Source organism: Pan troglodytes, chromosome 7 (genome assembly GCF_028858775.2).
Source record: "Pan troglodytes isolate AG18354 chromosome 7, NHGRI_mPanTro3-v2.0_pri, whole genome shotgun sequence".
Taxonomy (NCBI): domain Eukaryota; kingdom Metazoa; phylum Chordata; class Mammalia; order Primates; family Hominidae; genus Pan; species Pan troglodytes.
In genome coordinates this window covers 114,569,970-114,585,222 of record NC_072405.2, presented here as the reverse complement: position 1 = coordinate 114,585,222, position 15,253 = coordinate 114,569,970, and the positions used below count along the sequence as shown (strand labels likewise).

The window sequence follows — 15,253 nt, the reverse complement described above, 5'->3', positions numbered from 1 at the left end:
TAAGAGAGACCTGTTCTCATGAAGGTGTTTAGAATTCCCATGTCTTGCTGTCAAAGAGAAACTCAACTGACAACAGAGTTAGTAAGCACATCAGAAAGACACTTGACAGCTCCTAACAAAATATGGCACCAGACAGAGATTTGTGAGATGAGAAATGGTGATTTAGGGGATAATGCAATATACTTTTATAGGCCATTACAATTAGAGGTGAAAAAAGGGTGCTCTATGAAATTGCCTTGGGCAGTACCTTTCTGCCTCTATAAGATTAACAGAGCGCATTTCACAATGGATTTCTCAAGAAATTTAACTTAACATTCATTTAAATCAAAGTGAATAAGCTGCAATTAAATAAGCATTTCCCATCCAAGTGAGATGGACCCTAATGAGCGAGTCTAAATCCTGTTTTCAAGATCAAAATTGCCTTTGGTGACAGCACTGCTTTCCAGTCTGTCCTTCCAACAGGGAAGAGCACTTCAGACTGAGGGCAAACGTGCCTAACAGATAAAGACAGTGTGTCCTGTGACTCGTTAAAAGTGATATGGGGGCTGGGCGTGGTAGCTCACACCTGTAATCCCAGCATTTTGGGAGGCCAAGGCAGGTGGATCACCTGAGATCAGGAGTTTAAGACTAGCCTGGCCAACATGGTGAAACCCCATCTCTACTAAAAACACAAATACACACATATATATATAAGCTGGGCATGGTGGCAGGCGTCTGTAATCTCAGCTACTTGGGAGGCTGAGGCAGGAGAATTGCTTGAACCTGAGAGGCGAAGATTGCAGTGAGCCAAGATCACACCATTGCACTCCAGCCTGGGTGACAGAGTGAGACTCCATCTCCAAAAAAATAAAAAATAAAATAATAAAAATAAAAGTGATTTGGAGTATAGTTAAAGAAGAAAAGGGGCCCAAATATACATTTTAACAAGAATTGTATATAATTTTAATGCACATGGTCCGTAGGCCACCCTGTCATAAATACCAGCCAGGGGATTTGCTAAAAGAGGAGAAAACAAAATAGAGGCAGGTAGAGGGCAGAAGTGCAGGCGGTGGTAAGAAGAAACGAGGAGCTGCTAGGACTGAGTTTCAGAAAGAGTTCTTTAATAAGGGAGCAGGGAGAAAAGAGACCATTGTGGGGGCAATAGCCGTGGAAGACATTAAGGACGGAAGAGTTTGAAGATAGTTTGCTGGCTTTTTACATGTATGTTCCCCTTAGCATTTGCTTGTGAGGCTGTGGTAGAGATTTAAACTGTTTTCGTTTTCTTTTCCTTGAACATTATTCTATGCTGAAACTCATCACCAGGGGACCCAGCTAGAGTCTTGTTACATTGTGACACAGGCAAGATCATGTGGTTTGTTTGGAACATAGACCACATAACCATTTACCTGGCAGCTCTTTGGCTTTGAGATGAAAGGAGGCATAACCAGGTGCTGCAAGTTGGCTCTGTAAACTCAGACTCCTGAGAGGACTGCGTCACATAGTTCTCTATTATCCGGCATGAATAGTGACTGCCATCCTAGACCTGAGGAGAATTGTTGGTGCGATGTGGCTGAGGAGTAGTCGGGGTCTCTCATGGCTTGTCTGCACTTGCCATGTCCATTTGCTTCTTCCTAATCATTTTCAGGACTGGAAGCCAGAAATGAATCTGAAGAGACAGAAAAGTGGATAAATGGGCATTGGAGTTGGAGTCATTTTAAATGCCTCTGACATCAATTTTTCGTTGTGTGATTAAAGATGTTGGGAAAAACAGCAAAAGACTGAAATAGACAAGCTTATTTTTGTGGGTTATGTTGGTCTTCCATTGTCTATGGGCTATTTCCCAATTCTGTAAGTTGCAGATGGCTGATAGAAACAATGTGAGTGATTCTTGTCCATGACATGCACATGATCTCCGTCCAATAGCATACAACTGACCCCTCCCATCCACCCTTAAAGAAAAAGACAGTTTTGCATCTATTAAGCAAATTCGTTTGGTATTCCTGATGGCCTATATATATGTGTGTTCTTTGAATTATTCTTTGGTTCTAATTTTTATTACCATTCCCTCATTAATAAATATGTATTAAATTACGTAAAATTTTTGATATATGTCCATTTTATGTATGAGTCATGTTTTTATTTATATATTTGTGTATATATTATATTTTTGTATATCCTCTCTCTATATATATACACACATAAACACACACTGGAAAATGAACAAATTCTTTGGCGTTTACAAAGCTATAGTAGACATTTCCCTGTCTGTTTTTTCTTTACCTAGGAAAGCATATCTTACTGTGCTTTGTCCTTTACTAGTCAACACTAAGGACCTCTCCAGTCGCCTCTCTACAATGACTGAACATATTTTCTTGAAACCAATATTTTAAGATATCTTGTAGTATCCTTTGGATCAGCATTCAAATCACAGAGTTAAGAGTCCTAGCCACGTACGTTTGTTCATTTTTCCTCAATGTCCTATCTACTGCTGGGGTACAAGCCCTGATGTGAAGTTGAAGCATTAAATGCTTCGAAGTCCCCTTTCCCATTTCCCTCCAAACTCGACACTTCCTCAATTGGAGTTTACACCACCATCTTGGCCTTACCTTTGTAAGATAGAGACTCAGCCGTCTTTTGACTTCTCCCAGCGGCTGCTTTGATCTTTTTTTAAGCAGCTTTGCATGCAGATATTGGATGCGCTTCCTCTCCACGCTGGGGTAGAAAGATGCTGACACCAGGATTTTAAGTTGCATAAGGATAGAGGACAACAGTCCCAGCATCACTAATATCAAAAGAATAACACTGAGAGGAACCCAGGTCTCAGATAGAAGGAATTTTGGTTTTGGGATACAGTTGGGTTCAAACACAGATATATTAAAGGAAGAATCATGGATAATATCTTGAGTTCCTTGTTTCTAAAATGAAAGAATAAAATAATCATGATGCATGCCATTTTTGTACTCAGTTCTTGTCTTTCTCAGTACTTCCCTGCAGCACATGGCACTATCTTCAAATATACAGGGAGCTTTGGCCAAAGGAACTATCACATCTTCCTTTGTGTGTTATGATTGGAGCAAAGGAGAAGAGATGTGTCTTATTTGTAACTATTGCAGTGTTTTCTGAAATGGGTTTGTAGAAATACAGTAAAGATTCCCTTGAGAGAAGTGTATTAAATACATTTTTTTACTCTATCCCTTCTTTTGAAAATCACAACGCCCATTAGACTGTTGAAGGCTCTGAGGAGTAGGCAGAGGAATCTTTTAATTTTAGCCAGCAGTTTTCCTAACAAATTTGATCACATAACTCATTTCCATGGAATACTTGTTTCTACATGTTAGCACACATGGGGCGAAAGAAAGAGCGGGGAGTCAGCTAAACTCAGGGAGACGATTGCTTTAGAACATAGCCCCTTAGGACCCCATCATCTCCTCCCAATACCCCTTAAGCAGACCACAAGGTCACAGAGATGTTGAGGCACTAAATTATGTTCTACATCTACCTTCTGGAGCTTAGGGGGGATTATTCTTATTTAGTGTACTATATTCCCTTCTGGGTTGACACATTGGCCCTCTAGCCCACATTATCGAAGGAGACTCTAAAATCATGTTTGGGCAGGTCCTAAAAATAGGAAAAATTCTCATCCCTATTGGATGCTCATGAGAGGTACATTCCTTCTTTTTGAAGGCAAGAGAATAAGCCAGTTGCCCTCAGCAGACTGACACAGAGGGCAGGAGATGACATTGAGCCACCCAGCCAAGCCACCCACAAGAGAAGTGTGTGCTGATCCAACTCTTTCTTTCTCTGACCTGGGAAAGTCATTTAATCTCTCAGTGGATTTCTTTTCTAATTTGGCAAAACAGGAGTTAATGGACCAGATCCTGCCCATGAATAAACTACTCCCAGTGTAAATTAAACACCTTGGGGAAGGAGCATTAGCCTTATAGACTGGGGTGCTTAGTAAGTTATTATCACTCTAGTGCCACAGAGCCCTGGGGCCGGGAAAAGGTAAATGACTTCTCAAAAAGAACCCAACCACACCCAGCGGACGCTGGGCACCTTGGATCTATTCCAGTGCCTGTGAAGACTTTGGAAACCCCAAACCTGGGACCTCTACACAAATGCCAAATCAAATCTATAATTTCCCCCCACTGTGCCGAAGCAATGAAAAACATTTGTGTTGCCTCTCCCTTTCTCTTATTAAAAAGATAGGCTGCCTACAATTAAATAGAGAGATTTCAGTCCCCAGAGCAAAGACATGCACTCTTTTTAATACTACTGAAGAAACAAACACATCGATTGAGTCAGTGATGAGAAATCCTGCAATAAGAAAGCAGCGGGTGTTCGGTCTGGGACAAAGTTATTTTGTCTAGAAATTTAACTGGGGATTTTGCAATTGGGAATCAGGGCTTCAGAACGGTTGAGTCAACACTTTTGTGTGGGATTGGTTGAGGGTAATGTGGAAGACAAATTAATTCTTTCAAAATGCCTAAGCAATATACTAAATGGCACCCCAATGTTTCAATATTTATATTCCTCTCTTAAGTAAACAATTTGTTGGCACAACACTAAGCAATGAATGGAGGGCAGGCTCTGCTGTCAGCCAGTCCTGAAAAGTTAATGCAGCCAAGTGCAGTGAACATAGTAGGTGCCCAATAAGTAGAAACTCTGGCTATTTTTATTCACACTGCCCACCCACAGAGCTAGCTCTACCTGGGTCATTTCCCGTCTTCTTTATTCAAAACACATAATTAAAATCATACAAAAGTGAGGGAGAAATATTGGCAACACCTTGAGCCAGTGTTTCTCTTCCTGTGTGACTTCTCCTTGGCAAATGTGAGGCAATGGTGAAGACAAGGAGCCCCCAAGGGCACCCTGGCATAAGGGCAGGGCATCGTCAGTCATGCAGAAGCTGGCTGCTGGCAGCACAGTCTCCCAGACACAGCAGGAGAGAGTTTGAGACGCGCTCCCACAGCAGTCTCGTACTCACATCTGTTCCAGTGCCCACCACCCTACTGTTTCACGTGTGTTCATGGTGACCTCCCTCCCAGGACATAAGCCCCTCAAGGAGGCCCTCACAACCTAGACGTCTTTGTGCCCCCAGGAGCCAGCAGTGCCCAAAGACAAAGGTGTCAGGACATTGTCATTGGAAAGCTGGGTTTTTTTGGAAGGCAGAGCTTGCTTTTTTTCCCCCTCTATCTAACATGGTGAGAATTCACAACACAGCCATGGGTACTTGCTGAGAGAGAAGTAAATGAGAGAGAAGAAAAATGTAGGAGAGAGAGGGAGAATTGAGGGGGGAAGACAAGAAAGGAGAACACAGGAGGAGAATGGCGGGGAAGGAGCGAGACCCTTTTCCTGGCCACCCCCAAAGATCAAGCATGTCTGAAATTCTTGTTTGGCTTTCAGCTAAAACACTACTTCCGTTATCCACCCTGCTCCAAATATCTAGAGCAACAGGGTGCCTTGTAATTAACGGGATTCTTCAGGGGACTCAGAGAGCTCAGAATAATCAACTCTGAGAGGCAGCCCAGGCTTAGGAGGGCAGGAGCCATGGGACTAGATCTGCTGAGCCAGAGGAAAAGGGAGGAAAAGTGTGAATGCAGCAGGAGGATTTAAGGCCCTGAGAGAGAAAGAGAGAAATGGCAAGTGGGGCTTCATGGGAGGGTTTGCAGGCAACATTGTGGCCGTTTTTCCTCCATGATTTCCCCAGCAGCTGGCACAGCCTATTGCAGCTTGAGGAATAGTAGGGCAAATCAGACCCGTGGAAACAGCTACTGGATACCCCATAAATATGTACAATGATTATGTGTCAATTAAAAATAACAATAAAAGTTAAAAGTAATAATCTTTTTAAAAAAAGAAACAGCTGTTGGTGTTTTTGAGGCAGGAGATAAGCAGGACTTATTTACTGAGCCTCTGTCGTGACCCTGTGGATAGAAACAAGATATAACAAAGAAACCAGCCAAAATCAGCTAGGACCAAGATGGTGATGAAAAAAAACCTCGAGTTGTCCTCACTGCTCATTATATGCTAATTATAATATATTTGAATAAGGCACTCCTACCAGCACCATGACAGCTTACAAATGAGGCCATGGCAATAACCCAGAAGTTGTCTTACATGGCTTGGGAACTCCCCACCCTTTTTCCAGAAAGCTCATGAATAACCCACTCCATAATTAGCATAAAATTAAGACTAGGTATAAATATAAGAGATCAGCAATCCATGAGTGCTACTCTGGGCCACTCTGCCTATGCGATAGTCTTTCTCTGCCTATGGAGCAGTCATTTTGCTGTACTCTGTTCTAATAAACTTGCTTTCTTTCACTGTCAGCTCACTCTTGAATTCTTTCCCAAGCAAAGCCAAGAACCCTCCTAGGCTAAGCCCCAATTTTGGGGTTCACCTGCATTATTTTTGCCAGCCTGGGCTAGTGTACTTAACCCAGCATGCATCACACACATGCACATACACACCCATACATGTGCATACACACACCACATCATTCAGCCGGGCAATTTCTGGGTTTAAAAAACAATAAGACAAGTGTCTGACAATATCCAGATCCTCTGAAATGTCAGCATAAGCACAAATATCCACAGAGAAAATGGAAAAGAAAAGATAAACGATGGGATGCCCCATCCCCACCATCTTCTCTGTTTGTCCATGGCTGCCAAGAGGAGAGAGAAGGAGAATAGAGGAGAGAAAGCCACATCCCTCAAGATGCGGGAGGCACCAGCTCAGAGACAGATGCTATCCTGGCTAATGAAGATTTTTCACAGATCCATCTGATGGCAATTAGGAGTTAACTTTCTGGCTTTGTTCTTGGAGTGAGGGGTTTAGAACAGGGGTTCTCAATCTTGGCTGCACATTAGAATTACTCTGGGAGGTTTTAAAAACCTCTCGCCGCAGTCCAATTAAAACAGAATCTGGTGATTCTGGAGAGAGGAATTGAGTTGGTTTGTTAGTTCAACTCTGCAGTGATGCAACTCTGTATCCAAGGTTGAGGACCTCTGGGTTAGCAGGTCCTTGCTTTCTAAGACCTAGACCAGAGTTGCTCAAAATGTGGTCTATGAACCACCTACCTTGAAATCACAGGCATGCTCATTTAAAATGCTCTCCCAGTTAAAACAAAATCTGTGTAAATCGAGGCCTGAAACTCTATGTCCAACTCAGGAAATTCTTAACACACTTTTAAAATTGAGAACTAGTAATCCAATCTGTCTCAAAAAACCGAAGTGCAGCTGTGTAGCATTTTTAAAAGTGGGTGCTATCAGCTACTAGCACCAGCCATTTTACTGGGTAACTTAGGAGCCCTTTTCAACAATCATACTTTTAAACATTGCACTGATGCCTTGGGAACCGTCTTGTATTTGATAAGGACTCAAGATGCACAGAAAAGTTCTCACTCAGAGAAGGTGCTCGAAGTCTACTTGCCTAAGCTTGAGGATGAGAGGAAGGCAGACCCTAAATCCGTGTCTCTTAGGTTCACGCCGGATAGTCCTGCTTGGGAATCCACTTCATGTTCAACCTCAGAGATACTTATTTCCACATTTCAGAGTTTGTTGACTGTAGGAGGCTGGATGATGCCCTGAAGATATAAGATCTTAGTGCCTGGAACTGTTAATGTTACTTTATTTGGAAAAAGGATCTTTGCAAATGTTATTAAGTCAAAGATCTTGAGATAGAGAAATTACCCTGGATTATACTGGAAAGTCCTAATACAGTCATACAGATTCTTTAAGACAGAGGCAGAGAGAGATTTTCCACATGCAAAGAAGAAAGTGATGCGATGACAGAGCAGAGACGGGAGTGATGTGGTCACAGGCAAAGGGATGCCATCGGCCACTAGAATCTGGAAGATGCAAAGAGCGGCAACAGCACCTGGATTTCAGGCCAGCGACACTCACTTCATACTTCTCCCCCCAGAACTATCCAAGAATAAACTTCTGTTATTTTAAGCCATTCAATTATTGGCCATTTGTCACAGCAGCCACAGGGAACTAATGCAGAATCACACCCTAACATTGGGACTTCGATTCAATTTGACCTGCAATTGTTGGGTTCCTTCTATGTGCCAAGCACTATGCTGGGCACCAAGGATGCAAAGGTGAATGAGCCACTGCCCTGCCTCGGGAGGTTCATGATCTTTTGCAAGACAGACCAGCAAATAGCCGGGATAAACCATGAGAAGTACCTGTGGGCCCTACCTCTCCGTGCAGTTTCAAGTGAACCTCAAACCCTGGCAAGCTTTGAAACTGCTTGCTCACTGAGAAAATGAGCCGATACAGCAGATAATCTACAGCTGCAAACAGCACCCAGAGGCAGAGATGGATAAGTATGGGGAGGAAAAACAGCCCCAGGTTTTTCCTTTCTTTAGGAGTCGGCCAGAAAGTCGGGATGATGACATACTTCCTCCTTTCCTCCTTATTCAGCGGGAGCACACAGGGCCTCTGTTGATGTCTCTCCCTTTCATCAAACTGAACAAATTGTCTGGTGATGTAGATGTTTTCATACTTCCAACCACAAGGGCCCAAAAATCGCTTCATGAAGAGGCCAGTGCCAAGCAGGACGAGCGAAAGCCCTGCAAAGGCAAGTAGCTTCTGACCCAGGGAGGACAACACCTCTGTGGTTGTTGCCATCTGGTACAAGACGCTCAGGACTTCCCCTTTGCTGTCATTTAGCTGTGCCTCCAGGACATGGCTGGGACTGAAAAGAGAGACTGCCAGGGTCTGGTTCCAAGAAACAAGGTCATCAAATACACTTAGTGGAGTGGCAAGGCCATAAATCCACTGAATTGCCTCAATATATTTTTTCAAAAGTGGAAAATGTATGGTAAAGCTCTTTGCCCTTAGGTTGCAAGTCATACCATCTAGGAGACCTTTAAAGTTGTGAAAAATATTTTCTACGTGTCCCAAGATGACGATCCCTGTGCCAGCTGCAATCAAAGCATTCCTGCCTTCACGCAGGCCACAAGAGAGAAAGACAAGAAGAATAAAACATCGTGCATGCTTGGAGCAACACAGCAGAACACACGTGATAATCCAGGAGGCAGCGGCCGCTATGATTGATGACAGAAACCAGCAGAAGGCCACAGACAGGAGGCCCACTGAAATAAGAGCAACCAAACAGCAAACTCCCAAATGCTGGATAAAGTCCATCCATCCGGGGCTTCTTGGAGACACGTAAATCTCCCAAAGACTTAGGAAGATATCAGTGCCTGAGGTCCAGATACCCATGCTCCCTGCGTCCTGAAAATGAAAAAGAAACCAAGGTCAGAAATTACTTTTGAATGTCCTCTGACCTTCGTAAAGGCCATGGTGGTAGACTGACTACAAAAAACGTGGCCATAATTCTTTACTCTTCCTGTGTCCTCTCCCTTGAAATATGACTTTACAGCTTCTTTGACCTTCCACCACCAAGAGTTGAGGTCTATTCCTCCATCCTTTGCATCTGACCTGGCCTTGTGACTTCTTTGCCCAATCGAATGCGGCAGAAATGACAGTGACAATCCTGGGCCTGGGACTCGCTCCACGTGCTCTCACGGAACCCTGCTCCTGCTGTGTTAAGTCCAGCTGCATTTCCCTGCTATCGCTGCTGTACAAATAACCACTGGGTATTTTAAAGGAGCACGTATTTATTCTCTCACAGTTCTGGAGGTCAGAGTCTAAAATGGGCCTGCAATGCTGTGGTCCTTCAGGAGGCACTGGGGGAGAACTTGATTCCTTGCCTCTTTCAGCTTTAGAGGCCACCTACATTTCCTGGCTCATGGACCCTTTTTCCACCATCTCAAAGCCAGCAATGTTGCATTTTCCCTCTGCTTTTATCCTTATGTTTTCTCTCTAGACTCTGATCCTCCTACCTCCCTCTTATAAGAGCCCTTGTGAATACGCTGGGCCCACCCAGATAATCTGGGATAATCTCCCCATCTCAAGAGACTTAATCACATTTGCAGGGTCCCTTTTACCATGCGAGGTAATATATTCATGGGTTCTGAGCAGTAGGACATGGACAACTCTGAGGGGGCCATTTTTGAGCCTATTATACCAGGCTGGACTGCTGGATGACAAAAGGCACCTGACCAAGCAATTCCATCAGCTCAGCCGATAGCCGTCCAACTGCCAGATGTGAGAGAGGCCATCCTAGACCAGCTGGTTCTCAGCTGGCCCACCGGCTGACCACAGACACGTGAGCCATCATAAATGCTGATTTATTTTAAGCCACTGAATTCTGTACTGGTCTGCTAGAGAGTCTTTGTTTATTGATAAAGGCAACAGTCCTATATCATAAGCCTTAATAGTTGAACCCTAGGTTGATAGGCTGAAATGTCAATAAACTGCATTATGCAAGCTTACTCTTTAATAGTCATCTGTTTTCTTGTGCTCTAATTTTACAGACCAGAAAGCACACCAAGGGCATCCAAACTTAAATGCAGCCTTGGACTGAGGCCATTGTGTCTCTGCTCTGTAACCACGGCTTCTTCCCTCTTATGCCCCTGCCCTCCAAGAACAGTTTCCTCCTGAGACTCTTACAAAGAAAAGAAGAATATTTATTTTTTGTCACTGAGATAATCATCTTTTCTTTTTTCCTAGATCGGAATAATTAAAATGAAGGCACTCTGGAGCTGCTAACATGCCATCAGTCACACAGATTTAGGTCTGTGATGCTCTCAGAGAGACTTGGATTCATTTGGAGTGATATATATATAAAATAAATTTGATATTCTCTCCTGATTGACATGAAAATATCTAATAAGCGTTATATCATATGTATGGGATTTTAATGCGGACATTGATCAATTTTTAAATAATCTCAAATAAATCCCTTCTCACATTAAATAGGATGGGTCTGAATTTACGGAGTAGCTGAATACAGTGAGAGCCAGTGAATTACATTTGTCGTGTAAGATGAATCCAGGCACTGGATAGAGGTTGTGAACTGAGCAACCAGAGGTGAGGAAATTATTCTTTCTGTGTTCAGGCCGAATGAGGTTAACGAAGGGCAGAAATAAAATGGGGGGAATAGGCAGGTTATGAGTAAACATGTGTAAATTTCTCCACCAGGAATAGAGAGTGCTTGCAGTTCCTGCCATATAATCTGAATGGAAATGCTCAGAGCAGAAAAGAGATATGAGGCGAACCTGAGTGTTGAAGAGTGGTCACTGCCATGTGGAACTGGCCTTAGCAGAGTCCAGATCCCACATATAAGGATGTTCTGACAGCATCAGCAGGAAAGGGAATTAGAATGGTCATTAAAATGGGGGCCAGCAAAAGGCCATAGTTCCTTTTTCCTGAAAGCTTGCTTCCTTTTGGAATCAGAGGCTGGACTGAAGGGTGAAGATAGAGACAGGCCTTACCATAGGCCCCTGTGCTGCTGAACCTTCCCTGGCATTACAGACCGAGTCAGACAGGCTCCACGGCACAGGCAGGAGGACTGCGGGCAGGTGGGCAGAGGGCAGGACGCCCAGCACCAGACGAAGTCAGGAGCTGTGGCCTCTCCTCCCAGGCATGACTCTTTGCTCTCCCATTACTTTGGGTTTGACCCCAAACCATTATTTGATTGATACCCTAAAAGATGATAATTCCCTATTACATTGTAAGCACTTTTTATAAAGCATCTCTCTAACCCTGCCCCAAGCCTGCAGATGCTCTTTGCATCTGGCACATTGGAAACTGAGGCTCTGAGTGCTTGCCGGAATTTGTCAGCAATCACACAGTGGAGACGGCACAGCAGGATTTAGGCCAGACTTCCCCGACTCCTGGGCAGGCCCTGTCATCTGTACCATGCCCCAATTCCATGCTCTGCGTGATGTGACAGGACCCTCAGCTCACTGTTTGCCCCTGCTGGAGGCATCACACCTTCTGCCAGTGGCTGTTAAGAGCTGACCTGTATATCACAAGCCCATTTCCATTATCTGCTCACTTTTTGTTCCCTGCATCAATATAGTTGACTCTGTAAGGATATCTCTCAAACTAGCAGATTCTTCTGTAAAGGAAATCAGAAATCCCAGCTGTTTAACTTTTTTCTAATTTCCTTTATGAGGCACCATTTTGCTTCCTTCCTAAAAAATTAATAATGTATATTCTGGATTCATTTTTCCTTTCTCTTGCCTTCATCCTTGTACAGTGTGTTCCTAATACAGACATTTTTCTGAAAGTATGAAAAAGATTTATGGACACATTAACATTTTAACGTTCTGCAATAAAATCTAGTATCAATTAAAGAAGATATATGACTGCAATTTTGTCCTGAGAGAAGAACATGTTTTCTTAACAGGCAACAGCTCTAATATTATCCTTCTTATTTTTGTGTTAAAACCAGCACGTCACCAGCCACCAAAACTTTCTGCAGTGAGAGGACTGAAGGTATCTTCTCTTATTTTACAGCTCAAGCTCCAGAGCACAATTTCGGCCCATGAGCCCAAAGGCTGATGTTCCAGTCTGCCCTTTTGGCATCGTTGACTGTGGCATTGATTTCTTCTCTGTTCCTCATTTTCCCTAATTGAATATATGACCTACCTGCTCCCTTTGGTTTAATGAGGGGAACCTTAGCAAGCACCTTAAGACTCTCTGGATAAAAGGTCCCCAGTAAATGCAACTCATTCCTTGTTGTTTCTTTGCTGCCACAGAAAATGAAGAATGTCCATTCTCTGCTCTTTAGGCAAAGATTGAATGCCCAAGCTGACGGGAGGCTTAGAGACAGGCACTGGAGGCTGAGCGTGGTGGCTCATGGCTATAATCCCACACTGAGGTGGGAGGATTGCTTGATTGAGCCCAGGAGTTTGAGACCAGCCTGAGCAACAGAGAGAGACCCCCATCTCTCTTTTTAAAAAACAACTACAAAAAAAGAGATAGGAGCTGGATTGTACCAACCTCCAAGGTGTACAACCCTCCAGGCACGGTGACGCCACCCATGCCTCCTTTAGACATCTGCTGATTTCTTTTTGCTCCTGTGGAGGTGCAGCCATTCTGCTGATCTTCCTTCAGATATTTCAATTCTTTCCTCTTAGGCAAATCAGTAAACTGGAATTTTGATAAGCTAAGCAAGTGTTTTCTTTCTCAAAGACTTTGTCAAGCAGATACCCAGATTCATAAATTTTCTTTTTTGAGCTGGAGGGAATCATACCTCAGAGCTTCTTAGACTTGAGTACGTGATCACTGGAGGGAATCTTGTGAAAATGCAGATCTTGATTGAGAAGGTTTAGGGTGGCCCCTGAGAGTTGGCATTCCTAACAATTTCCCAGGTGCTGCTGAAGCTGCTCTTGTGAAGACTAGGCTTCAGGTAGCAAGCTCTAGAATTCAGCGCTGTTGGATAGAACTGTCTGTGATGCTGGGCGTGCTGTATATATGCACTGTCCAGCATAGGAGGCACTGGCCACATGAGCACTTGACATAGGGCTCATGCGACTGAGAAATTGAATTTTAAATTTTACTTAATTTTAATTAATAAATTTAATTACTTTTAGTGTTATTTAATTATGATATTTAATTTTAATTTTAATAAATCAATTCACTTACATTTAAATTAAGATTAAATAAAATTTAAATTACTTAAAGTTAAATAAATAACTGGAGCCTATGTATTGGATAGCACAAGTCCAGATTATTTTGATTGACACCTCCCTGGCTGATAGTCACAGTTGAGGAAAATAAAATCCAAAGAGGCTAAGGGACTCTAAGCTAGGAGGGAGACCCCCAGTTTTCCACCACTTGGTGACACACTTCCCATCACATTAATATCTCACCTCTGACTTTTCATGAGTCCTGTTTTAAAATTCCACTACAGTTCCTGAGTAATGGAATTAAAATTTCCTATGTACCTGTTGTCATCTGCCAGTGCTGCCATAGCAGAACCCCACAGGCTGGGTGGCTTCAACAGCAGAAATTGATTTCTCACAGTGGTGGAGGCTGGAAGTTCCAGATCAAAGTCTGGCAGGGTTGGGTTCTGGTGAAGACCCCTCCCCGGCTTGCAGACAACTGCCTCCTCCCTGTGTCCTCACATGGCGGGGAGAGAAGGTGGGTGAGCTCTCTGGTATCTCTTCACGCTGTGTCGCCTTTAATTAAGTACAAAGAATTTTCCAACATGGCACCCAGAAATCATTTTACCCACTGCTCTGTTTGGCTGCCAGTCTCTTGTCTCTCTCTTAGACAATGGTGAGGCAGTTACATTTTCCTCTTCTTATAGGGACACTAGTCCTATCAGATGAGGGCTCCACACTTAGGACCTCATTTAACCTTAATTACTTCCTTAGAGACCCAATTTCCAAATACAGCCACACTGGGGGTTCAAATAAATTGGCAGAAGACACAAACATTCTGTCCATAACAATATCCAGTTGGCCCTGAGTCACCACAGAATACATAATTAGAGAAGCAGACAAACTATAGCTTGTGTCAATGTCTGAGGCTTAGTGAAATACTCCTAATAATAGACGGTAGTTATTAATGTGTTACTTTATGCCTGGCCACAGCATCTGATATACACGCTTTCTAACCCTGTACTATTGTAGCTACATCTTTTTAGGTAGGAAACTGGGGCTGAGAGAGGTTAAACAACTTGGTCAAGGTCACACAGCTAATAAGTGCAAGAGCCAGGATTTTAACCCATGTTTAAATGACCCTGAGGGGTCAGAATGGACAACTGCTCAGCCCCTCTTTGACATGATCATAGAGCAGCTTCTGAATTTTGTTGAACTATATTCCCAGGATCCCAATCACAAAAGAATCCTGAAATGCAGATTCACCATGCCAGGATGAGCTGTCCTGCGTTGTCAGCCACATCCAGGGTCCTCCCCTCCTCTGCCAGCATAGCTTTATTGAGCCATCTAAAGCTGACTGCAGCTCTCCTTTCCCCAGGTGAACACTTGCTCTGCAGCATCGTGCAGTCGTGAATACCTATATTTTACTCAGAGACTGTTACAGCCAGCGTTAGGCTCACCTTGCTCACCCCTTAAACTCGGGCACCCCGGACGCAGGCCCATCCTGGTCTGAGGTCCAGATCAAGGGCTGTCTCTCCCAACTTAGCCATCTTTCCCAGGGATGGGGAAGAAAAGTGCATTCCGTGTTGGTCTCACCTTCCCTGTTGAGCTGGGGTCAGGAATGGGGGCTCATCCTGTCCCCTGCAGGCAGCACTTAGCATTTCAAATGCCTACAGGGGTCAGACAAGCACCAGAAACAGTGAAGGAAGTAAGGAGATAGAGATACTCCTTGGGAGTGTGGGGTGTGGGCCAGTGGGCCATGGGTCTCTGGGGGGCTGGAGAGCCCATGCCCCCATTTAA

The 15,253-nt window shown here is 43.7% G+C and overlaps 1 protein-coding gene across 1 annotated transcript; it reads right to left on the bottom strand.

The window, feature by feature from the left end:
• Positions 1-1,082: 1,082 nt before the first annotated feature.
• DCSTAMP (dendrocyte expressed seven transmembrane protein) lies at positions 1,083-9,221 on the bottom strand. The gene is made up of 3 exons (XM_016959759.3): positions 8,187-9,221; positions 2,586-2,894; positions 1,083-1,645 (listed from the first exon to the last, which is right to left on the bottom strand). Exons 1-3 carry the CDS (start codon positions 9,213-9,215, stop codon positions 1,571-1,573), a joined length of 1,413 nt encoding a protein of 470 aa, XP_016815248.2. The 5' UTR covers positions 9,216-9,221; the 3' UTR covers positions 1,083-1,570.
• Positions 9,222-15,253: the final 6,032 nt, after the last annotated feature.

Bases quoted from the DNA above. Each gene is read 5' to 3' on its own strand.
- DCSTAMP (XM_016959759.3), bottom strand. From the start codon at position 9,215: ATGGGTATCTGGACCTCAGGCACTGATATCTTCCTAAGTCTTTGGGAG. The intron at 2,895-8,186 runs GTAGGGCCCACA...CTTTCATTTTAG, and splicing joins ACTTGAAACTGCACGGAGAG to AAACAAGGAACTCAAGATAT. The intron at 1,646-2,585 runs GTAAGGCCAAGA...CTGTCTCTTCAG, and splicing joins TGAGTCTCTATCTTACAAAG to ATTCATTTCTGGCTTCCAGT.